The sequence below is a fragment of the Balaenoptera borealis genome (assembly GCF_965194805.1).
Source record: "Balaenoptera borealis genome assembly, chromosome: 15".
NCBI lineage: Eukaryota > Metazoa > Chordata > Mammalia > Artiodactyla > Balaenopteridae > Balaenoptera > Balaenoptera borealis.
In genome coordinates this window covers 8,751,779-8,778,669 of record NC_138871.1, presented here as the reverse complement: position 1 = coordinate 8,778,669, position 26,891 = coordinate 8,751,779, and the positions used below count along the sequence as shown (strand labels likewise).

General features: G+C 37.4%; 1 protein-coding gene across 6 annotated transcripts in view; it reads right to left on the bottom strand.

The window, feature by feature from the left end:
• The window catches only part of TMEM131 (transmembrane protein 131), a 277,433-nt gene that overhangs the window by 65,720 nt on the left and 184,822 nt on the right, over positions 1-26,891 (bottom strand). For all 6 annotated transcript variants that reach the window (XM_082356108.1, XM_082356109.1, XM_082356107.1 and 3 more), the window contains 6 exons: positions 12,243-12,359; positions 9,679-9,801; positions 7,099-7,179; positions 3,272-3,422; positions 3,117-3,173; positions 2,118-2,179 (listed from right to left, as the gene is read on the bottom strand). In XM_082356108.1, the coding sequence (XP_082212234.1) occupies positions 2,118-2,179; positions 3,117-3,173; positions 3,272-3,422; positions 7,099-7,179; positions 9,679-9,801; positions 12,243-12,359 (591 nt within the window). The remainder of the gene's footprint in view (positions 1-2,117; positions 2,180-3,116; positions 3,174-3,271; positions 3,423-7,098; positions 7,180-9,678; positions 9,802-12,242; positions 12,360-26,891) is intronic.

The following is a 26,891-nucleotide window of genomic DNA, read 5'->3' as shown; positions in this document are numbered from 1 at the left end:
TAGAGAAGACTCTAATTGCTAAAATCAACAATTAAAGTATTATAAGGGAACACTGTGAACAATGGTACGCCAACAAATTAGATAATTTAGATGAAATGAAAAAATTCCTAGGAAGACATAAGTTACTGAAACTGGTTCAAGAAGAAAAAGAAAATCTGAACAGGCCTGTAGCAAGTAAAGAGATTGAATTAATAATTTTAAAACTTCCCACAAAGAAAAATCCAGGCCCAGATGACTTTATTGGTGAATTCTACCAAACATTTAAAGAAGAATTAACACCAATCCTTCAAAAACTCTCCCCAAAAACAGAAGAGGAAAGAACACTTCCCCACTTATTCTATTAAAAAAACAAAAACAAAAACAACCCTCCCCCAACTATCTACTACCTTTAATAATAAAACAACAAACATTTTAATGTCAAAGAAACAACGACATTATCTCAGAACAGTCCTTATCCAGAAAGGGTGTTTACAACTTTATGTTAATTATGTTAACACACTCATATTTTTATAAATATTTATATTGCTCTTATTTTGCTCATTTTTCTATGGACTTGTGAAAATTTCAATACAGATTAAAGAGCCAAAAACAATCACTAACCCCTCAATATAGCAGTAACAGTCAGCATTATGTGTTTTTTTTTTGTTTTTTTAAGAAAAATATAGTATCAGGGTGGCTAGGTCAAAGGAGCTGTTCCTTGTCATCTGTGGAAGGGTCCCAGGCCCTTGAAGACTTCACTGAGGAGCAGGGGCATGAACCCCAGCAGACTCAGGCACCTTCAGGGCAGGTCCCTCTCAGTTGGCCTAACACTGGAGTGCTAGGAACCTCAGGTTGGGGTAGTTTCAGCTCCACTGCAGATTGGGGGAAGTTCTTTACCATAGGGGTCCCCAACCCCTGGGCCGGTAGCAGTCTGCGGCCTGTTAGGAACCCGGCCGCACAGCAGGAGGTGAGCGGTGGGCAAGCGAAGCTTCATCTGCCACTCCCCATTGCTCCCCATCGCCCGCATTACTGCCTGAACCATCCTGCACCATCCCCCCGCACCCACCCTGGTCCGTGGAAAAACTGTCTTCCACGAAACCGGTCCCTGGTGCCAAAAAGTTTGGGGACCGCTGCTTTACCAGACTCCATTCCCCTAACCCACCCCCAATTCTCCTACCTAGCAGGAAGAAATACTAGGTCATATGGCAGGACACTGCTTAGACTATGACTCTACTAGTGAGCAAGGTCTACCCAGATTTTGCTTTAGCTCACAACCTCACCTCCTGGTGAGGTTCCCAACTTACAAAGAGAATAAGGGAAGAGGAAAGCAGTATATTTTTATTATAACCTGTGCTGATGTCAGAAAACCTAAATTCAGAGAACTCTGATAAAATGAAATAGATCAGATGGGCTTTGAGACTTAACAGACCGTTGCCCATCCCTGCCCAAACCCAGAGTTTACCACCAACTGGTGGAATAGAGACGAAAGAGAAGACAGTATACAAACCCCAAGTGATGGGAGAGATGGTCATCCCAGGTAACCACATTTTAATGCACAGTGACCTTGCTCACCATCTCATGACACTCCAATTCCACTACGAGGCATCAAAGTCACCTGTTCTGCGAGTATGTGTGACGGGGAGAGAGGACCCTAGTTTACAGTGTGCTGTCAAGGTAACTACGGCCGCTGCGGGTTAGAAGGGGTACCAGAGACAAATGTTAACAGCACTCAACCACTACCTACCATATTTCTTTGCTTCCTTATTTCTCTTTCCAACTCATCTGAATCTTTTCTTCTCTCTTTTTACTTAATCGTACCTTAAGTCTAACAACCCGTTTTTCTTTGCACATGGCACGTAGATCCTAGGATTTATCAGACTCTACAGGCCTAAACAGGAACCTCATGAACTCTGGTTCACACTTAGCTTGGAGAAGATTGTCCACATGCCCTTCTCATCCTGAAAATCTGGTGATTAGAGAGGCAGAACAGGTTTCTTGTATGACACTTTGAACCAAAGTGTCACCAGGTCACCACAAAACAGAATTCCTTTAGAGCAAGAGTTTAATCATTTTAAACTTTGTCATAAGTTTAAAAACAAAGAATATATAAATTAGGAAAAAAAAAAGTAAAAACTTACTGTTATTGGTACATCTTTTGTTCCTGAATTTAATAAATGAAGATTTAAAACTTTTGGTAGATCTGTTAAAATTGAGGAAAAGAAAATATTTCTTAAAATGGTATGCTTTATAGCAAGTTAGAATCTTTCTCTTCTCAGATATCAGACGGAATATATTTTAGAATGTGAACTAGAATAACAATCACACTTATAAAAAGAATGTGACAATCACATTCCTAGACAGGAATTGCCTTACTCTTAAGGACAGTGAGTACTATAGGAAGTGACCCCTCCTAAACAATCAGACCAAACAACAAAACAAAACAAAACTTTTCAGTGAAATTGACGTTATCACTAATCTTTTAGTTTTCCTGCAAAGCATAATGAAGCAATTCAGTAAAGTACAATATAAAATTATTATATTAAAACCAAATCTAATTTTCAAAAATGGGTCTTCAATCCTAAACAACTAAAGTTTAAATTACATATGGCCCACAGGAATCCCATATTACAGGTACTCTTACTTTTCTCTTAATAAATCCTTTTTTGGTTATTTTCAATTTTAGAATTTGAATTCTTTCTCTGACCATTGGGGACCAATTTCTAACATTATGTTATTATAATGCAATTGAATAATCCATATCTAAACAAAAATCCAGAAGTAAATCTTTTTACTTCCTTTATTTTACTATTAAAAGAAAAGATTCAGCATAACTAAATAGGTGAGAAACTGGATTAAGAAACTAAGAAACTACTTGATGCCTCAATCTTCCATTTAGAAGACTTAAGTTATCCATGACATTGCTTTCCCATCTTGTAAGCAGTGGTATTCCTCAGAGGAATGGGGTATAAATCACTAAGGGCTCTGAGTTCCCAAAAGTAGATTTCTACAAGATCATGTAACCCACTGAGAAATAACTTTCAAAGCTGAATTAATTACAAAGGAGTTAAAGTAGAGCCATCAGCAATGAATACAGGGATTTTTTAAAAGACCTATAAAGACACTGTCTCTTTTTTTACCTTGTGTTCGCAGTGTACCAAAATCTAACATTTCAGTTGAGGAATAAATTCCAGGAGCTTGGAAAAAAGAAAAGAAAACAATTATATTTCACTTCGCCAGAGTAGGATGTACTGAAACTAAAACAAACTTGCAGCTCCTTTAGTCATCCACTCACCTGTGGTAACTTCCACCTCAACTGGAAGAATGATAAACTCCGTGCTGTCTGAAGCATTAGTCTTTATTCTTATGAAAGCTGTGTGATTATCTGCTTCTCTAGACGAAAAACTGGCTCTCATCACTCCCTTGGTTTCATAAGGAGGAATTTCCTGACAAGTTAACAGACCATAATGTAGCAAAACCACCATAGTTTACTGAATAAGATGACATCACCTGAAAGATGCATTATTATTTTATATACTTACTAAGAAAAAAACATATTGCCAATTAAACAAATATATTCATTCCACTGATTATAACACACAGTCCAATTTTGGAGAATGTTAAATGATAAAAACACACATATCTTAAAACTAATGAAGTATGGTATGTAAAACTGAGCAAAATGAAAGAAATAAAGTCATATGAAAACAAATTGTCAGCAGCAAAATCATCATTAAGAGGTAGAGTTAATCTATAAAAATCAATTATTCTTTGATGTATTGCTGGTGCTTGGGTATATAATTCAGTCCTGAAATTCTCTAAACAACAGAAACATCACCATCAAATGGAAACTGCTTTTCCAGAAGTTTACAGGATTCTCTTTTTTTTTTTTAACAGATCTTTACTGAGTGGAGTATAACTGCTTCACAATACTGTGTTAGTTTCTGTTGTACAACAAAGTGAATCAGCCATATGCATACATATATCCCCATATCTCCTCCCTCTTGAGCCTCCCTCCCACCCTCCCTATCCTACCTCTCTAGGTCACTGCAAAAAGGATTCTCCCTTTTCTTTTAAATTTATTTTTTATTTTTTTAAACCAAATTCTTTTAATTGATGGACTTCCTGATACATCTCTGTAATACTTTTTTCCCTACACTTTTTAGTAGCATACTCATTAACTGTCTCTTCATATGACAATAGTTTCAGAATATACTTTTTTTTTACCTAAATGTTTTATTTATTTATTTATTTTAACATCTTTATTGGAGTATAATTGCTTTACAATGGGGTGTTAGTTTCTGCTTTATAACAAAGTGAATCAGCTACACATGTACATATATCCCCATATCTCCTCCCTCTTGCGTCTCCCTCCCACCCTCCCTATCCCACCCCTCTAGGTGGTCACAAAGCACCGAGCTGATCTCCCTGTGCTATGCGGCTGCTTCCCACTAGCTATCTATTTTACATTTGGTAGTGTATATATGTCCATGCCACTCTCTCACTTTGTCCCAGCTTACCCTTTCCCCTCCCCGTATCCTCAAGTCCATTCTCTATGTCTGCGTCTTTATTCCTGTCCTGCTCCTAGGTTCTTCAGAACCTTTTTTTTTTTTAGATTCCATATATATGTGTTAGCATACGGTATTTGTTTTTCTCCTTCTGACTTACTTCACTCTGTCTGACAGACTCTAGGTCCACCCACCTCACTACAAATAACTCAATTTCGTTTCTTTTTATGGCTGAGTAATATTCCATTGTATATATGTGCCACATCCTCTTTATCCATTCATGTGTTGATGGACACTTAGGCTGCTTCCATGTCCTGGCTATTGTAAATAGAGCTGCAATGAACATTGTGGTACATGACTCTTTTTAAATTATGGTTTTCTCAGGGTATATGCCCAGGAGTGGGATTGCTGGGTCCGTATGGTAGTTCTAGTTTTAGTTTTTTAAGGAACCTCCATGCTGTTCTCCATAGTGGCTGTATCAATTTACATTCCCACCAACAGTGCAAGAGGGTTCCCTTTTCTCCACACCCTCTCCAGCATTTATTGTTTGTAGATTTTTTGATGATGGCCATTCTGACTGGTGTGAGGTGATACCTCATTGTAGTTTTGATTTGCATTGCTCTAATGATAAGTGATGTTGAGCATCCTTTCATGTGTTTGTTGGCAATCTGTATATCTTCTTTGGAGAAATGTCTATTTAGGTCTTCTGCCCATTTAGGATTCTCTTTAAATGATAACCAAGAGAGCGTAGACTCTGCTCTCCTTTCAGTTAAAACCTAACAAAACAAAGCTTCCCAAGCAAATCCACAGTTCACCAACCGCGTTCAGTAAGGCTCTGAGCATGTAAGATAGCATAACTTTTTAGGCTCGTAAAAAGAGAACACTTACATATACACTAGAAGGAAGACTCATTGGAAAAAAAAATTTTTTTTGAGGTATAATTCTTTTCCTGGTTTTTGAATAATCTGGCTCCCTTGGGACCACCAGAGTTTTTCTGCACACACCTTTTGCCCTATTTTAGGAAATCCTCGTGGTTTAGAATTTACTGGTCTTCACTTGCCTCTACTCTCTTAACTTTTTAGTCTCAAAGTAGGAAAGAGGTGACTGGAACCCTCCTGGGGCCACTAGAGATAGACCATCCACTTCCCCATCTTTAGGAGCTGGGGTTTTCTCATGTACACTGAAATGGGCTGGGGGTGAGGTCAAGGCCAATTGACTTTTTCTCACTCTAGATTTGTAGGAATAAGTCACTATATCTTTTCTCGTAGCTGCTAGGAGTATTGAAACAATCTGCCGTGTCTGCTACCATTCATTACAGTTCTTAACTAATTAGAAATCTGAATTTTTTTATGTTTATTTATTAGAATCCAGTTATATTTCATAGTAAATTCTCAGTTCTTCTATCTAGAATTATAAAACAAATTTAATTGCTTATAGTTAATTCTATGAAGCACTGTTTTATACACTATTTCTCCCAAAAGCTTTTCAAACAATATCATAATTTCAAGGTATATCATTTTTGTGAAAGGATATAAAAAGACCATCCACTACATATTTCTACCTGCTAGAGTGTTCTACATCTTAGAAGTTAACCTAGTCACTGACAAATTGGCTTCTAAATGTTCAAGTCAATATCTTAAAAATGTCCCCTCCACGTCCCTTCCCTGGCTGAGACTGGTCAGATGACAGAATCTAGAGGCTGTGTGTGTTTAACAGAGCAATTAACAAAGAAACTTTGATGTTCAGAACCTATTCATAGTGGTCAGGTCCATGTGTCTTCAATTACGAATGAGCAGCGATTTTAGTGACCTCGGTACAAGAACTGCATTTTCTATGACTTTCCCTTCTTTGATTAAAGCTGGGTAGGCAACATTAAAAAAAATAAAAACAACCCTCCTATGGCAGGAACCTTTGTAAATAAGGTAGTTACTATGTATTCATTAATCTGTTAATATTTGCTAGTATTCTCCAAGAAAAAGTGGTTCTCTAACCATGGACACAGTATACTGTCAAATGTTAAATAGCATTAAATGTGGCTATAGACCGCCTAAAAATTTAAAGTTTCTAAGTTATCACGAGGGCCTGACTATGTTCCCTCTGCAAATGGCATCTCCTCCATCAATAGTAAGTCTGCATGTTCAATGCTTTACCTTAAAAAATGTAGCAGGTCCTTCCCATGGCTTCTTCTTTTTTTTTTTTTCTTCAATATTAGTGTAAAGCATATTATAAATGATTAGATTCAGAGACAACTTTACCAATATTATTCTGAGAAAGAATAGTTAAAACCTCTTTCTTTCCACACAGTGGCTTAAAGCTTACACCAATTTTTGTTCACTGCTCTTTCCAAAAATTACTATTCTATTTCTGTCTCTCCAATTTTCAAGTATATTTGATATAAATTTATTTTATTTATTTTTTAAAATTAATTTTTACTGGAGTACAGTTGCTTTACAATGTTGTGTTAGTTTGATATAACTTTAATATTAAGACAATAATTACGGAAAAGTCACCCGTATTTCTTCGGGTGATGAGGAGTTAAGTATTTTCTGGTGTATTTAAGAGAGTAACTGGTCTCATGTGAGCTCACAAGAGAGAAGAACACGTCAGCACTCACCCACAGTTTCCTGGTGCCTCCCTGCTGACCTGTCGGAAGCTCGAGGTGAAGATCTCCTCCGCTAGAGTACATTTCTACAACCTGTGACAAAGGAGCACATGATGGTTAAGTCAAAATCATGTTTTCGATGGAAGTGATTTGCTGTTATACAGAAACGTTTGACACCCTAATTGTTCATCAGAAAAAATTTAAAGACGTTTACAGATATAAATGTGGGATAAGTGTGGTGTCACATCACCAGAGGCAGTGCTCATATGGGTAAGCAATGGTGGTATATTTAATTAAAACAAGGTAACTTTGAAATACTGAACTCGGAAATGGTGTAGCTGTTTCAGAGACTGGATTTTAGGAAATCCAACTGTAGGACATTTATTTCTATTTTTTCCTAAGGAAACAGTTTATGGAAAGTATCATATTTTAGAAATACAAAATTTGCAGTTCTTATAGTAACACAAATGCTTCTTTATTCACACATTCATAACAAGATCTAGCAGCAGATCTAATAACTACTGTAATTGTGACATAGTGAAGAGCATATCATTCTTCAGCATATGCAACAATATCAGTGCAGTATGAAAATATCTGAAGTCTTCTGTAGCAAAATCACAGCTACTATTAATATATCTCTGTGGCTTGTACCTACACCCATGATTTTTTCTTTTAAATATTATTTATTCATTTGGCCATGCCAGGTCTTAGTTGCGGCAGGCGGGGTCTTCATCGCTGCGTGCGGGATCTTTGTTGCGGCATGCGGGATCTAGTTCCCTGATGAGGAATCGAACCCGGGCCCCCTGCATTGGGAGTGCGGAGTCTTAACCACTGGACCACCAGAGAAGTCCCAACCCATTCATGTACAATAAACTATACATTTTTTTAAAAATTATTTATTTATTTATTTATTTATTTATCTATCTATCTATCTTTGGCTGCATTGGGTCTTCGTTGCTGTGCACAGGCTTTCTCTAGTTGCAGCGAGTGGGGGCTACTCTTCGTTGCGGTGCGTGGGCTTCTCATTGCGGTGGCTTCTCTTGTTGCAGAGTACGGGCTCTAGGTGCGCGGGTTTCAGTAGTTGCAGCACGTGGGCTCCGCAGTTGTGGCTCACGGGCTCTAGAGCACAGGCTCAGTAGTTGTGGCGCACGGGCTTAGTTGCTCCGCAGCATGTGGGATCTTCCCGGACCAGGGCTCAAACCCGTGTCCCCTGCATTGGCAGGCAGGTTCTTAACCACTGCGCCACTAGGGAAGCCCTAAACTACACATTTTTAAAGTGTACAACTTGATGAATTCTGACATGTATACAGGCATGAAGCTACCACTACAATTACGATATTAAATAAATCCTTTACCTCCCAGAGTTTCCTCATGACCTTTGCAATCCACCTGTCGCCCTCTGCCCTCTCCCATCCCCAGGCAGCCACTGAGCTGCTCTTGGCCACTCTAGATTAGTCTGTAGTGTCTAGAGTTTTATATAAATGGAATCATACAGTATGTACTCTTGTGTCTGGCTGCTTTTATTCAGTGTAATTATCTTGAGATCTACCATGTTGTTTTATGTACTAATAGTTCATTTCTTTTTGATTTTATGGATATGCCACAATTTTTGATCCATTTACTTGTTGATGGACATTTGGGGTGTTTCCAGTTTTTGGTCACTACAGATGTTTGGGCACAACGCTGTTATGAACACCATGTTGTATAAGTCTTTGGGTTTTCATGTGCTTTCCTTTCTCTTGGGTAAATACCAAGGAATAGAAGGGTTACATGGCAGGAGACTTTTCTTTAAAGGCAGGTAACCCTATCTCTTAAAAATAAAGAATATATTTAATTAAATGCAAATTTGGGGTGAAGTATGAGAATGGGTAGAAAACCTTTACTTGTTTTATCACAAAAGTCCTCCAGGAGTACACAACGCAGACAACAAAACTAGAAGCTACAGTGGCAGCAACTGTCACACGGCTGGAAGTCACTGGGGGCATGGGGTGGGGATTTTAATTTTAGGAAATATTTGAAGGAGCGACGCCAGTCACGCCCAGTGTCTTAGAGACAAGGCACAAGTGAGGAGGGATTTCAAATGTGAAAATAATTACTACTAAAACACTGGGTAAGATATGGAGTTGGATTTTTTAAAATAAAAAAATAAGTTGGCTTTTAATCAATGGTTCTATATTACCCTTTCCTTGGATTTTAATTTCCAGGCTGCCATCACCAAAAACTTATTATTATTAGAAATAAATACGAATAGTGGTTTTAAAAATTTATACTGGGCCAGAAGGACCTGAAGGCAAGAAAAGCAGTGGCCTTGTATAGATGAAAACTCTTCTTAAATTACATGTAGAGGTGCTTAAAACTAACACCAGAGGAACCACAGTCATTTTAAAAATGGTTCCAAAAATTCGATAATTGTACTGATATAACCCCAAATTCAGACTACAAGCTGCAATAAAAGAATCTCTCTCTTTAGTACTATTATTCAGTACCACATTATTTTAAATAGTCTTGAAAACTATAACAAACTGAGATTTCACATTAAGCATTAATTTCCACTAAAGTTAAACACATTCAAAATCACCACCATAAACTCACCTGTAAAGGCTCACTGTGAGGATTGTGTATGTTTATTATAGGTGAGAAACTGCTATTCACAGGGACTCTGGCCCCAAGGAATGGCCTCAGTCGGTATGGATTTGGAACTCCAATACCAAATACCTGATTCCAAGGAGGAAAAAAGATGCAATTTTAGTTGCTTTTATAGTTTTATAACATTTTTATAGTTATAACTGATTGCTCTAGGGAAAACTGGTGAGGTCAACTTATGGAAAAAATCTTAACTCCCTTTAAAAGGAACACACGTAGTTTCTATACTTGTTTGGCTACCTATTTGACATACATCAAATTCTTGATATACATCAAGAATATATATATATTCTTTTATATATATATATATAAATGCACATATATATACATTTGGAATGATTTCTATATTAGAAATGAAAATGATAGTAGTCCTTCACGAAGTCATGGGATAGACAAAAGGAGGAAACAGGGAATTAAAAGATTTCCCTGTTCCAACCATCAGAAGATGGATGTAGGGCCCAGACAATCTCTTAAATACCAAGCACAGTCCCAGGTCATTCCTCCATAGGAATGTGGGTTGACCAAACAGGGTGAGCCAGTCATTCAAATGACAAATATTTATTAAGTGCCTATGATGTGCTAGGTACAACCACAGGCACTGCTGAACAATTCAACAGTGAATGAGACAGATAATGTGCCTGCTCTTATGAAACTCACATCCTAGTATTAGGGACAGCCTAGATAACAATAAAAAGGTTTAGAAAAATGGGTAATGTGATACAGAGTAACTGGTTGGAGTGAGGGTGGGAATATTCTTTAAGAGAGGGTGGACGGGGAGATGACGTGAACTGACGTCACCTGATAGATGAGAACAAGCCAACAGTGAAGTGTATTCCGCAAGGGCAAGTACACAGGCAAAGGGCAGGAGGCAGGAAAGGGTGTGGCTTGTTTGAAGACAAAGAATAAGATGAGAACCATGGTCAAATGGGATGAGGTGGGAGAGCTACACGGGAGTCAGATCCTTAGAGCCTTGTTGGCCTTGGTCAGAAGCTTTCACTTTGCTCTGAGAGCAATGGGAAAACATAAGGATTTACGTGAGGAGCTGACTGGATCTGATTTATGCTCAGAGAAGATCACTCTGGCTACAGAGGGAACAATGCACTGTAGGAGGGGCTGTGGAGGAGAGGAAGGGCAGTCAGGAGGCTCCTGTGTCGTCATCCAGGGAGAGGTGGGGACGGCCTGGGAGACAGCAGTGGGGGTGAAGAGGAGAGAGGTAGACAGACTCGAGACTTGAGGTACATTTAGGAGAAAGACGTGGTGAAAGACTAGAGGCGAAGAGGTGAAGACACCTGGCACTGAGGCTCACCTTGAGAACAACCTGATCATGACCCTCAGGTCACCCGTGGGCCACAAACACCTAGGTCAGTTGGGGGCACCACTGTAGGGCACAGGTCTTCATATTCTCATGGTGGTCTTTTCATTTACTCAACAAGTATATGCCAAGTGCTCTGTACAGCATGTCACAGTTACTCATCTATACTGGCTTCAAAAGTATATACTGCCTATCAAACGACCAATAAGGACTTGTTCACCATAAATAAGCATCGATTCTTGACTAAAATGGGATGTTTACTCTGACACTAATTTCCAAAATACATGAAGTGTCCTGAGTAGTGGAGAAGAAATGTTCAAAAACAAAAGCATATAAACTGTAAAGTTAAGACACTAGCCAAGTAAGAATTTAAACAATTGAGTTCCATGGGCAGTATAGCTCAGTGGTTAAGAGGATGGTCTTTGTAGTTATAAAGACATGGGTTTGAATCCCTGCTCAATAACTTGAGCATAATTATTTAACCTTTCTAAACTTCACCTTCCTCATCTAAAAAAGTGAGAATAACAGTATCTGTAATGCAGGCAGAAGTGCATGTAAAGTGTGTAGCACAGTGTCAAATAAGTAATTATTCTTAGTAATCTTGATATATAAAAACCTTGATTCACAAAACATTCACTTTCTTTAATAACCCAAACAATGACTGCACATAGAAAAGAGTTTATCAAAAATTTTAAACAATATAATTACCAAAGATTTGATCCTGAAACTATTATCACTTTGTAAGCGTGCAAAAAGTAAAAAAAAAAAAAAAAAAAATCTAGTCACTGTGAAAATATTTTTAACTGTTCTTTTGCCAACCAATCTTACAGTAACACTTTAGCTGTAGCTTTAAGAGCATTTGTTCACAGTGTGATTTGAACAGGGATATTCACAAACACAGTTGTAAGTATAAAAATGCTCAGTATTATATAACAACCTAAATGGGAAAAGAATTTGAAAGAGAATAGATACACGTATATGTATAACTGCGCCACTTTGCTGTGCACCTGAAACTATTACAACACTGTTAATCAACTATACTTTAATATAAAATTAAAAGTTAAAAAAAAATTCTCTGAATCTAAACTCCTACATTTTCCCTTATCCCCTGAATTTTTGAAGAGTTCCCAAAAGGTTGTCACATGACAGGTTGAAGATGATAACTGTATTTTATAAATAAAGTTTTCATTCTGATTCTTACCTGGTAAGTGAATACCCCATGATTAGATGTATTAATAAATAAAGTATTTTCTACATTTCCTACTACTCTTGCAAGAAAAACTACATCAAATGATGTATTTCCTCCTGGAAGAATTTTCTGAAAAAGAAAAGCAATAAATAAAGTTAAATTATAACCAAAAAATCAGATCATGGTGACCACAATTAGATAGCTAAAGTTCTTGGGACTTCCCTGGTGGTCCAGTGGTTAAGAATCCTCCTGCCAATGCAGGGGATGCGGGTTTAATCCCTGGTCGGGGAACTAAGATCCCACATGCTGCGGGGCAACTAAGCCCGTGCACCGCAACTACTGGGCCTGTGTGCTCTAGAGCCTGTGTGCCACAACTAGAGAGAAGCCCACGTGCTGCAACAAAGAGCCTGTGTGCCTCAACGAAAGATCCCGCGTGCTGCAACTAAGACCCGACACAGCCAAAAAAAAAAAAAAAAAAAAAGATAGCTAAAGTCCTCTAAAACATCTTAGAATCATTTGCATAAACTAGCCTTTTCCTCCTAAAGGTTTAAGTTTTAAATTAGCCAAACTATTTTGCAATGGGAAAAAAAAGATGACTTCATATTGGATGTCACATATCTTTGTCAATCATGATTCTAAAACCCTGTACAACAGATGGTTCCCTTGGATTCTGTTCATTCAACAATAACTAGGCTGGAATGAAGTACCTAATTACAGGCTCTTCCAACATCAGATGATCAAGGAGGAGCTGAGCTGAAGCCGAGCTTCTTACACAGATGTTCTACTCTACTACTGAGCAGCCACTTGTACTATTCGAATAAACAAATAAGCCCAGCCTCAATCCCTTGACCTCTGTCGTACATTCACACAAGGAACAAAATGTGCCAGCAACTTACATTAAAAAAGAAGGGAGCGGTGATAATACATGCAGGAACTCCTTCCTGTTACCTTGTGCAGAGACTGAGAATGTCACGGTGGTTAGCAAATTAAAATTTTATTACAACAAAACAATAGGGTTGCTTCATGAAGTTTGAGAGACTGCAAATGCAGTTCTGCCTGCAATGAAGCCTTAAAGTGCATTTTAATATGTAAAGTCATTAACTTCTCTCATTCTGCCTCTGCGGCTAGAACTCTAAAATGCTCCCCAAATTATAGCTTAAAATATATGGCACTGAGATGTCTGTCTTCACCTTTGGATGTAGAAAACTAGGAATTTCTCCTGCATTATCAAAAACAGAAAGAATAATCTGCAAAATCGTAACTTTTCTTGAACGCATCACAGTTTGTGTATCAACTAGCCCCAAATTTAAGGAAAGACAAGCACCTTCGAGAAGAGGTGGAATGTGAGTACCAGCTCACCCACGAAAGAGAATGGGAAGAAGATGAGGCTAACGTACAAGACGGTAAAATGAATTCGGCTAAAATTTTTACACACTGCTAAATGCCCGGTGTGGGCTACAGAGCTCTGGTGCATAGAATCCCGAGAAGCTATAAATGCTAGATGGGGGTCACACGTGAGCCAAAAAATCAGTAACAGGGTACTGGTAAACAACACACTTCTAAATAACCCACTGGTCAAATAAGTAGTCACAAAGGAAATTATAAAATATTCTGAATCAATTGGAAATGAAAACACAACATATCAAAATTTAAAGCAATACTCTTTTTTTAATAGATCTTTATTGGAGTATAATTGCTTCACAATACTGTGTTAGTTTCTGTTGTACAACAAAGTGAATCAGCCATATGCATACATATATCCCCATATCTCCTCCGTCTTGAGCCTCCCTCCCACCCTCCCTATCCCACCTCTCTAGGTCATCGCAAAGCATGGAGCTGATCTCCCTGTGCTATGCTGCTGTAAAGCAATACTTGGAAGGAAAATTACAGTATTACACGCTTATCTTGAAAAGAAATGTCTCAAATCAATAATCTATGTTTCCACCTTGAGAAACTAGAAAAAGAGTAAATTAAACCCAAAATAAGGAAAAGGAAGAATATTAGACAAGAGCTTAAAATAATGAAATAGAAAATGGAAAAACAGTGAAAAATCAGTAAAACCAAAACGGTCCATAAAACTGATAAAACCCTACACAGAATGACCAAGATTAAAAAGGAGGAAGATGAAAATATAAGAAACTGAAATGTGGACATCATAATACAACCTTTACACATACAAAGGATGATAAAGGAATATTACAAACAACTCTATGCCCATAAATTTAATAACTAGAAGAAATAGACACACTCTTTGAAAAACAATCTGCTAAAGCTCATTTGAAACAAAATTGCCAGAACAGTCTTAACAACCATTAAAAAAAATTTAATTTGTAGTTAAAAAACCTTCCCACAAGGAAAAGCCCAAGCCCAGATGGTTTCACTGGTAGAGTTCTATACCAACCATTAAATAACACCTATCTATATAAACTTCCAGCATACAGAAGAGAACACTTCCCACTTCATTTTATGAGTCTAGTATTACCTTTATACCAAGACCAGACAACGACTTGACAAGAAAACTACAAGCCAACATCCCTCATGAATGTAGACATGCAATCATTTACAAAGTATTGGCAAACTGAATCCAGACAACATATAAAAAAGATAACACATCATGATCAAGTGGTTTTTATCATGACAATGAAATTCTAGCTCAACATTCAAAAATCAAACCAATGTAATTGATATTATCAACATACTAAAGAAGAAAAATCCTTTCAGTAGGTGCATAAAATAATTTGACAAAATTCAGCATCCATTCATAATTAAAAATCTCAGTAAACTAGGTCAATAGAAGAGAACTTCCTCAACCATATAAAGAGCATCTACAAAAGACCCAGAGATACCAGATTTAATGATGAATGACTGAATGCTACCCTCCCCCTACCCCCAATGTGGAACAAGGCAAGGATGTCCTCTCTCATGATGGCTAGTCAACATTGTAGTGGAAGTACTTGCCAGTATGAGACAAGAAAAATAAATAGAAAGCACATACATTAGAAAGGAAGAAAGGTCTATTTTTATTCACAGACAACATGGCTGCCTATATAAAAAATCCCAAAAATAACCTTCAAAAATGCCCATAAGAGATAATGAGTTTAATGAAGTTGCAGGAATCAAGGTCAATATATAATAATCAATTGTATTTCCCTATCTTAGCAATAAACACTGGAATTCTAATTTTTAAAAAAGTATCATTTACAATAACACACACACACAAAAATATAAATCTAATAATGTGCAAGTTCTGTGACCGGAAAATGACAAAGCATTGCTTAAAGTAATAAAAGAAGACTTAAAAAAATGGAGAGATGTACTGTGTTCATGGATCAGAAGATAATATTGTTCAGATGTTAATTCTCCCCCAATTGATTTATGTATCCTGCGTAACTGCAATAAAAGTTCCAGCCTAAGGAGAACCTAAATGCAACTAAATACAATGTGAAATAAGATCCTAGAACAGAAAAAGTACATTGATAGAGAACTGTTAAAATTCATGTAAGTTTTTAGTTAACAGTACTTTACCAATGTTAATTTCCTGGTTTTGATAATTATACTATGATTATACAATATAAGAAGTTAGCATTAGGGGAAACTGGGTGAGGAATACAAGATTATCTGTACTTATTTATATGTTTAAGATTAATTCAAAAAAATGTTAAAAAAAATCTTAGCAAGGGGTTTTAAAAAAGAAATTGACAAGCTGATTCTAAAATTCAGATGGCAAGAAAAGGGAATAAGAAGAGCAAAACCATTTTAAAAAAGGAAAACGAAGCTGAAGGGTTCACACTGCAATTCCAGGAACTACTAAACAGCTACTGTAATCAAGGCAGTGTGGTATTGGTGAAAGGGGTGACATATTAGATATCCATTAGATACATATTAGAACGTAATGGGAAGTCCAAAAAAACAGACCCACATATTCAATGTCAATTGACTTTGACAAAATGCAGCGGTATTTCAATGAGAAAGGATAGTCTTTTTAACCAACAGTACAGTAACGACTGTATATCCATATGCAAAACAAAACAAAATAACTCTTGATCTATATCTCACGCCATAAACAAACATTAACTCAAAAAGGATCACAGACCTAAATGTAAAATCTGAAATTATTAAACTTCTGGAATAGAAATTGGAGAAAATCTTTGTGACTTCAGTTTAGGCAAATAGTTCTTAGCTACAAGTCTAAAAGCATAACCGATAAAAGAAAAATTTGATAAGCTGTACTTCGTGGAAATTAAAAACTTCTGTTCTTTGAAAGATTTTATAAAGAAGATGAAAAGACGTGCTACAGACTAGAAGAAAAGATCTGCAAATCACATATGTGATAAGGAACCTTGTTGTACTCCTTGGAATTATTTAGTGAAGTTTTAAAGGAAATAAGTTGATTTGCAGCATTACATTTAGTAGTTATGTGCTTCTTTGAGAATGCCAGATGTGGCTGTCTTCAGTCTATTACATGGACAAACATACATTAGTACAAAGATTTCTTTGAAAACAGATTTCAGTATTTGTTGAAAGCTGTGAAAAGCATTATATCCTGGGAGAAAAAAGAGCCTGGATATGAGAGTACAGGTTCTCTTTGATAGTTCCCAATATCCAATCAACTCTTTATAACTTAAAGACTGGAATACTTTAAGAAGATGCTGAGACACACAGAACAAATCTTTTCTTTTCTTTAATAACAGGGAAAATCTACTTCCAAATGACAATTAACAATGTAACAAAAGAGTGATGAAACAGAACAATAAACTCAGGCTCAGGAATGTAATCTTCCCATAAGAATTCATCAGATTTGCTACAATTCATCATTTTGTTCCCTCTGGTACAACAAACTTCCTAAATAAAATAAATTTAGTTTGATTAAAAAAAAAAGAAAACAGTAGGAAAAAGTAACGAAGATGACGACACAAGGCGTGCTAACTTTAGTTTTAAATTATCTGCAGCAAAGTCTCACGTATTTGTACCATAGATCAGAGTCCCTGGCCTTTTGCTCCCCTGGTGATCTCACCCGGGTCCATGGATTCACATCTTTACTTCTATTTTGAGTCTAGTCCTTTCCCTCATACACCAGACTTCAATTGCCTACTTGGCACCCCCAGCTGGACGTCTAGGAGACATGCCAAATCTAACACGTCCAAAACTGAACTACTGACCACACTCCCGAAACCTACTCCACCCTCAGCCTTTTCCATCTCAGCTGATGGCAACTCCGTCCTCCTAGCTGCTCAGGACAAAAACTCTGGAGTCCATCTTGACTATTCCTTCTCTTAATCCCACCTCAGAAAATCCTATTCCTATCTTGAAAATATATCCCAAATGCAGCTTTCTTCACTTCTTCACTCTGCTCAGAGTAATGCTGCCCTGAAGTCCTGCAACAGCCAAGGTAACTAGTGTCCCCGATTCTCCCCTTACCCTTCTTCAGTCTATTTCTGATAAACAGTGATCCTTATAAAACATAAGCTATCATTCATTCCTCTGCTCAAAATCTGTGATGGCCTCCCATTTCAATCAGGATAAGAGCCCAAATCCTTATCACAGCTTCTAAGACCCTTCACAGTCTGTCCCTTCCCACCCCCTTTACTTCTCCTCTCACCCTTGCTCACTCTGGTCTAGCTACACTGTCCCCTTTGCACACCAGTCATGTTTCCACACTGGAGACCTTACTGCTTGAACCCTCTGTCTGGAATGTTCTTCTTCCATATATTCCATTTCCCTCCCTATAGTCTTCTCCCTTACCTCCGTCAAGTCTGTTCAAATGTCACCCTCTGAATGAAGCCTACTCTGACCATCCTATTTAAAACTGGAGGAGTGACGTCAGCATCGTGGTGGTGTAAGACATTCCTCCTTTTTGTCCTCCTTTTAAAACAACGGGTTAGATATCCATCTACAAACAGAAGTGCCTCTGTGGGACTTGTGGAATCCAGCTCCATATGCCTGAGGATCTGGGAGCTGTCTTGCCCACCTGTGCATCTGGAAACAGGCGGACAGACTTCTGTACAGGCCGCGGGACAAATGAACCTGCCCCAACCCCTCTCACTGCAGCTGGGAAAAAACCTGGAGAGTGCTGACCTGGGCAGACAGTGATGGACAAAGATAATTTGCATAAGTCTACCTTTCCCAAGGAGATATTCCAGCATGCCATTGGAAGGGAAAAAAAAAAGAGTTTGGTTGCAGTGGAGATAGTAAGAGGAATTTTCCCAGGGCCAACTCCCCCACCCATGCTAAGGCAACACTGCATGGGATGGTGACCTCTCCTGGGCGGGGATGAGGGGGTGGGGGGAGGAGAGCAGTGAGTGAGTGCCCAACTCCTCCGGCTGTGCAGGACGTGGCTGGGAATCCTGTTTCTCTCCACTAGCACCCAGAGTACTGAGGTGGGACTTCCATAACTGGGGGAGGTAGGAGATCAGGAAAGAGGCAGATAAAAATATCAAAGGGCATTAAAGGTAGGCAGTTCCTGCTGACTGTGCTCAGGACTTCAGCAGGAAGTTCATCCAGGAGTCTCTGGAGTATCTCACTGGAGGATCTCCCCACTAGGTCTGCAGGCCCCCCCCCCACTGCCCCAAGAGATAAATCCACACCTCCCCCAACTCTGCAGACGGCTCCTTGTGTGCACTCCCAAGTGAACAAGAGCAAGTCTGGTACATGGACTGCTATCAGAAAAACATACCAGGACGCATGGGCAAGGGAGAAAGCACAAACTTGAGCTATAGCACCACCACCTTCTGAAAAACCGTAGACATATAACAGCACCAATGAACAGTACACCCCATTTGAAGGCAACTAGTAAAGATTTAAGGAGGTGACTGCTACTTCAAATGTAAAAGCAGCGACACAAAATTGTAAGAAATGTGAAAAATCAAAGAAACATGTCATCACTAAAAGAACAGTAATTCAACAAGTGAGCTCAAAGTTACAGAATTTTGTGGTCTAGGTGATAAAAGATTCAAAATAGCTGTTTTGAAGAAACTCAACAAGCTACAAGAAAACTCAGAAAGATAATCCAACAAAATCTCAAAAACATACATGATCAGGCTTCCATGGTGGCGCAGTGGTTAAGAATCCGCCTGCCAATGCAGGGGACATGGGTTCGAGCCCTGGTCTGGGAAGATCCCACATGCCGTGGAGCAACTAAGCCTGTGCACCACAACTACTGAGCCTGTGCTCTACAGCCCATGAGCCACAACTACTGAGCCCACGTGCCACAACTACTGAAGCCTGCGTGTCTAGAGCCCATGCTCCGCAACGAGAGAAGCCACCGCAATGAGAAGCCGCGCACGGCAATGAAGAGTAGCCCCTGCTCGCCGCAACTAGAGAAAGCCCACAAGCAGCAACGAAGACCCAATGCAGCCAAAAACAAATAAATAAAATAAGTAAATTTAAAAAAATACATGATCAAAATGAGATATTTACCAAAGAAAAAGAAATCACAAAAAAGAACCAAACATAAATTCTGGAGCTAAAGATTTTAATGAATGAAATGAAAAATGCAATGGAGAGCATCTGCAGTAGGTTAGATAAAATGGAAAATAGAATAAGTGAGCTAGAGGGCAGGAATTTTGAAATAACATAGCACAGAACAAAGAAAAAAAGAATGAAAGAGAGTGAAGAAAGCCTATGTGATCTATGGAGTTCCATCAAAAAATATTAGAATAATCAGAGCTCCAGAAGGAGAAGAGAGGGGAAAGGGGGCAGAAAATTTATTTAAAGAAATAATAGCTGAGCACTTCCCAAACCTGGGGAGCGACTTAGACATCCAAGTTCACGAAGCTAACAGATTACCCTATTATCTAAATGCAGAAAGCCTTTCTCCAAGACGTATTATAATGAACGTGTCAAAAATCAAAGATAAAGAGAGAATCCTAAAAGCAGTCAGGGAAAAAAAGATTGTAACCTACAAAGAAAACACATTAGGCAATCAGCAATTTCTCAGCAGAGACCCTACTGGCAAGAAGACAGTGGAATGACAAATCAAAGTGTTGAAAAAAACCTGCCAGCCAAAAATACTCTATTCAGCAAAGTTATACTTCAGATATGAAGGAGAAATACTTTTCCAGACAAACAAAAACTGAGGGATTTCATCACCCCTACACCTGCCTTGCAAGAAATGCTGAAAAGAGTTCTTCAAGCTGAAATCAAAAGATGCTAATCAGCAACATGAAAACATACAAAAGTATACAACACTCTAGTAAAGGTAAATGTACAATCAGACACAGAAAACTTAATTCTGTAATAGGATGGTGTGTTAACCACTTAACTACAGTATAAGGTTTAAGGAGAAGATTATTAAAAATAATTACAGTGACTATAATTTGTTAATGAATACACAATATAAAAAGAGGTAAATAATGACACCAAAACACATTAAAGGGAGGGAGTAAAAGGGTAAAACTTTTGCATGACATCAAAATTAAGTTGCTATCAATGTAAAATGGACCGTTTTATCTAAAGATATTTTATGTAAGCCTCATGGTACCAAAAAGCAAAAACCTAGAGTAGATTCACAGAAGGTAAAGAAAGGGGAAACAGAATATAACACCGTGGAAAATCACCAATTTACAAAGGCAGGCAGAAACAGAGGGGAAAGGAAACAATGGAAATATAAAACAAACAGAAAGCCATTAATGAGATGGCACTGGGAAGTCCTTACATATCAATAATTACTCTAATGTAAATGGATTGAATTCACCAATCAAAGGCATAGAGAGGCTGGATGGATAAGAAAAACAAGACCCAACTATATGTTGCCTCCAAGACTCACTTCAGATTTAAGGAAACACATAGGCTCAAAGTGAAGGGATAGAAAAAGAAATTCAGGACTTCCCTGCTGGCACAGTGGTTAAGAATCCGCCTGCCAATGCAGGGGACACGGGTTTGAGCCCTGGTCCAGGAAGATCCCACATGCCGCGGAGCAACTAAGCCCGTGTGCCACAACTACTGAGCCTGCACTCTAGAGCTCGCGAGCCACAACTACTGAGCCCGCGTGCCACAACTATTGAAGCCCACATGCCTAGAGCCCATGCTCTGCAACAAGAGAAGCCACCGCAATGAGGAGCCCGTGCATGGCAACAAAGAGCAGCCCCTGCTCGCCAAAACTAGAGAAAGCCCGTGCACAGCAATGAAGACCCAACACAGCCAAATAAATAATTAAGAAAAAAAAGAAATTCAATGCAAGTGGAAACCAAAGGAAAATGGGGTTAGCTATACTTATATTAGACAAAATAGACTTTAAGTAAAAAATGGTAACAAGAGACAAAAAGGTCATTATATAATAATAAAGGGGTCAATTCATCAAGAAGATGTAATAATTATAAATATATATGCACTAACATTGGAGAACCTAAATATATTAACAAATATCAACAGGTTTGAAGGGAGAAATAGACAAGAATACAATAATAGTAGGGGACTTTGATATCCCACTTTCAGCAATGGATAGATCATCCAGACAGAACATCAACAAGGAAACACTGGACTTGAACCATACATTAGACCAAATGGACCTAACAGACATTTATAGGTCATTCCATCCTACAGCAGCAAATACATATTCTTCTCAAGTGCACATAGAGAAGAATAAGTTTGAAATCATATCAAGTATTTTTCTCAGACCACAGTGGTATTAAACTAGAAATCAACAAGAAGAAAGCTGGAAAATCTACAATTATGTGGCAATTAAACAACATTCTCTTGAACAACCAATGGGTCAAAGAAGAAATCAAAAGAGAAATAAAAAATAACATTGAACAAATGAAAATGGAAACAAAACATACCAAAATCTACGGAATGATGCAAAAGCAATTCTGAAAAGGATAAACTTAGTTTATAGTAATAAATGCATATTTTAAGAAAACAGAAGGATCTCAAATAAACATTCTAACTTCACACCTCAAAGAACTAGAAAAAGAACAAATTAAGCCCAAAGTTTGCAGGACAGAAATAATGAAGATCAAAATGGAAATAAAATGTAACAGAGGCCAGAAAAACAATAGAAAAAAAAAATCAACAAAACTAAGAACCGGTTTTTCAAAAAGATAAACAAAATTGACAGATCAAGAGCCATACTAACCAAGAAAAAAGAAGACTCAAATAAATAAAATCAGAAATGAAAGAGAAGACATACTACAGAAATACACAGGATCATAAGATACCAGTATGAGCAATTCTATGCCAACAAGCTGGATAACCTAGAAGAAATGGATTAATTCCTAGAAACACACAACATACCAAGACTGAATCAGGAAGAAATAGAAAATCTCAATAGATCAATAATGAGTAAGGAGATTGACTCAGTAATCAAAAACCTCCCAAAACAGAAAACTCCAGGACCAGATGGCTTCACTTATGAATTCTATCAAATACTTAAGGAAGAATTAATGTCAATCTTTCTCAAACTCTTCCAAAAAGTAAGAGAAGGGAACACTTCCAAACTCATTTTATGAGGTCAGCATTACCTTGATACCAAAGCCAGACAAGGACACTACAAGAAAACTATAAACAATATCCCTGATGAATACAGATGCAAAAGTTCTCAAAAACTATTAGCAAAGTGAATTCAGCAACACAATAAAAAAGGATTTGACAAAATACAGCATCTTTTCATGATAAAAACCCTCAACTGATTGGGTATAGATGGAGCACACCTCAACATAATAAAGACCATATACAAACACACAAAGCTAACATCACACTCAATGATAAAAATTTGAAAGCTTTCCTTTAAAATCAGAAACAAGACAAGGGTGCCCACTCTCACCACTCTTATTCAACATAGTACTGGAAGGTCTAAGTTAAAGCAAATAAGGCAAGACAAAGAAATAAAAGGCATCAGAAGTGGAAAGGAAAAGTTGTCATTATTTGCAGGTGATATGACCTTATATATAGAAAATCCTGAAGACTTAACCAAAAAACTGTTGGAACTAATCAAAAAATTCTGTAAAGTTATAGGATATAAAATCAACACACAGAAACCAGTTGTGTTGCTATACACTAACAATGAAACACCTGAAAAATTAAAAAAAAACGATTCTACTCACAATAGCATCAAAAACAATAAAATACTTAGTAATAAATTTATCCAAAGAGGTGAAAGATCCTGTATAATTAAAACTGTTAAGACCCTGATAAAAGAAATTGAAAAAGACAAATGGAAAGATATCCTTTATTCATGGCTCAGAAGAATTATATTTTTAAAATATCCATACTAAGCAAACCCATCTACAGATTCAATGCAATCAATGCAAAATCCCAATGGCATTTTTAACAGAGATAAAAACAAACCTAAAATGTGTATAGAAACACAAAACAATCATAAGAACAACAAAACTGGAGGCAGCAAACGTCCTGCTTTCGAACCATACTATAAAGCTACAGAAATTAAAACGGTATGGTCCTGGCACAAAAATAAAACATGTAGACCAGTGGAACAAATAGACAGTCTAGAAATAAACCTCTGCATATATGGTTATCTAATATTTGACATGGGAGCCAAGAACACTCAATAAGGAAAGGCTGTCCTGCTATATCACTGCTACTGCTATATCACATTTGTTCAATTCCCATTAACATGTATGGATATCAGAAATAGAACAAAAAATGTCCAGGTCTCTACATATAATTAAAAAATAATCATTAATATTCATTAATGACTTTCAACCTATGAGAAGAGATTGTTTACTATATTAAGCATACTAAAATAAATGGGTAAAAACATTTTCATTTTAGCCATAGGTTGAAACAAAGTTTATCCTAATTAATCTTCAGTTTACCTGAAAAGGTAATCAAACAAAAGTCTCTACAGAATCAAGGAAAAAATACTTTTTGTTTGCTCACCAATGTCTATAAGGCACCCATTTCCACAATTCTATGGTAATTAAAATTGGACTATTACAGAGTATTAAAAAAAATCTGTATTTTTTGTCACAAGCCATACATTACATATTTTATGGCCAATATGCAGTATAGCCATGAAGATGAATAGGCCTAAACTGCAGTCTTAATATTATGTAATTTTAATTATAATTAGACAATTATAGTCAACAGATAATTATAAACCACAATTATTAGGAGTTATATATAGAAAAACAAATTGTCACACAACCACATTCCTTTTATTACCCTTGTTCTTGATTTCCAGGTGATCTTAAAATCACAACCTTAGTAAGGGGTATTATTTGTATGTGCGTATGTGTTAAAATACAGTTATGTAACACTTGGCCTTTTAAATAATAACTATTCTATTTTGTATTTCCTACTGGTTAGTTAACGTAGAGATGATACTGGTTAATAATCAAAAACTTAAGTGACTTACAGAAAATGTTTTACTCTCAAAGAAATATGATCTGACCAGGAATTCTAAAGATGACAAGGCAATTAGAGTTAGGATAAACATACAGAAAGGTTTTGCTCTCTTGGACATGAGAAACTCTTTTCATTTTTCCCCAAAGGCTCTTATGATAGGCATAAAATTAAGTGGAGGGGAAATAAGGTTATTTCTTCTCCCAAGAGTTAATTCCATCTCTCCTCTCCACTTCTTGAGCTTCTGGAGTCAGTATCTTACTGTAGGGAATAAAAATGAAAAGCAAGAAGAAGAATAAGAAAAAAAAAAAAAACTTAAGGTAGCATAAATTTTGGCTATCTCTTTTAAAGCTAAATCTAGAGTACCTAAATGTAGATTTTGATAGGTATAGATTATTTTACTGTTTAATTCTATCTCCTGATAGTGGGAAACACAGACTGGCTTTTAAGTTGTTCTTCGACTAATATACACATTGAGATTATCTTTTTAAAAAATTTTTAACACCTTTATTGGAGTATAATTGCTTTACAATGGGGTGTTAGTTTCTGCTTTATAACAAACTGCATCAGCTATACATGTACATATACCCCATATCTCCTCCCTCTTGCGTCTCCCTCCCACCCTCCCTATCCCACTCCTCTAAGTGGTCACAAAGCACCGAGCTGATCTCCCTGTGCTATGTGGCTGCTTCCCACTAGCTATCTATTTTACATTTGGTAGTATATATACGTCCATGCCACTCTCTCACTTCGTCCCAGCTTACCCTTCCCCCTTCCTGTGTCCTCAAGTCCATTCTCTACGTCTGCGTCTTTATTCCTGTCCTGCCCCTAGGTTCTTCAGAACCATTTTTTTTTTTAGATTCCATATATATGTGTTAGCATATGGTATTTGTTTTTCTCTTTCTGACTTACTTCACTCTGTCTGACAGACTCTAGGTTCACCCACCTCACTACAAATAACTCAATTTCGTTTCTTTTTATGGCTGAGTAATATTCCATTGTATATACGTGCCACATCTTCTTTATCCATTCATGTGTCGATGGACACTTAGGCTGCTTCCATGTCCTGGCTATTGTAAATAGAGCTGCAATGAACATTGTGGTACATGATTCTTTTTGAATTATGGTTTTCTCAGGGTATAGGCCCAGGAGTGGGATTGCTGGGTCCGTATGGTAGTTCGATTTTTAGTTTTCTGAAAAACCTCCATACTGTTCTCCATAGTGGCTGTATCAATTTACATTCCCACCAACAGTGCAAGAGGGTTCCCTTTTCTCCACACCCTCTTCAGCATTTATTGTTTGTAGATTTTTTGATGATGGCCATTCTGACTGGTGTGAGGTGATACCTCATTGTAGTTTTGATTTGCATTTCTCTAATGATTAGTGATGTTGAGCATCCTTTCATGTGTTTATTGGCAATCTATATATCTTCTTTGGAGAAATGTCTATTTAGGTCTTCTGCCCATTTTTGGATTGGGCTGTTTGATTTTTCGATACTGAGCTGCATGAGCTGCTTATATATTCTGGAGATTAATCCTTTGTCAGTTGCTTCGTTTGCAAATATTTTCTCCCATTCTGAGGGTTGTCTTTTCATCTTGCTTATGGTTTCCTTTGCTGTGCAAAAGCTTTTAAGCTTCATTAGGTCCCATTTGTTTATTTTTGGTTTTATTTCCATTTCTCTAGGAGGGGGTCAAAAAGGATCTTGCTGTGATTATGTCATGGAGTGTTCTGCCTATGTTTTCCTCTAAGAGTTTTATGGTGTCTGGCCTTACATCTTTAATCCATTTTGAGTTTATTTTAGTGTATGGTGTTAGGGAGTGTTCTAATTTTACATGTAGCTGTCCAGTTTTCCCAGCACCACTTATTGAAGAGACTGTCTTTCCTCCATTGTATACCCTTGCCTCCTTTATCAAAAATAAGGTGACCATACGTGTGTGGGTTTATCTCTGGGCTTTCTATCCTGTTCCATTGATCTATATTTCTGCTTTTGTGCCAGTACCATACTGTCTTGATTACTGTAGCTTTGTAGTACAGTCTGAAGTCAGGGAGCCTGATTCCTCCAGCTCCGTTTTTCTTTCTCAAGATTGCTTTGGCTATTCGGGGTCTTTTGTATTTCCATAAAAATTGTGAATTTTTTTGTTCTAGTTCTGTGAAAAATGCCATTGGTAGTTTGATACAGATTGCACTGAATCTGTAGATTGCTTTGGGTAGTAGAGTCATTTTCATAATGTTGATTCTTCCAATCCAAGAACATGGTATATCTCTCCATCTGTTTGTATCACCTTTGATTTCTTTCATCAGTGTCTTATAGTTTTCTGCATACAGGTCTTTTGTCTCCTTAGGTAGGTTTATTCCTAGTTA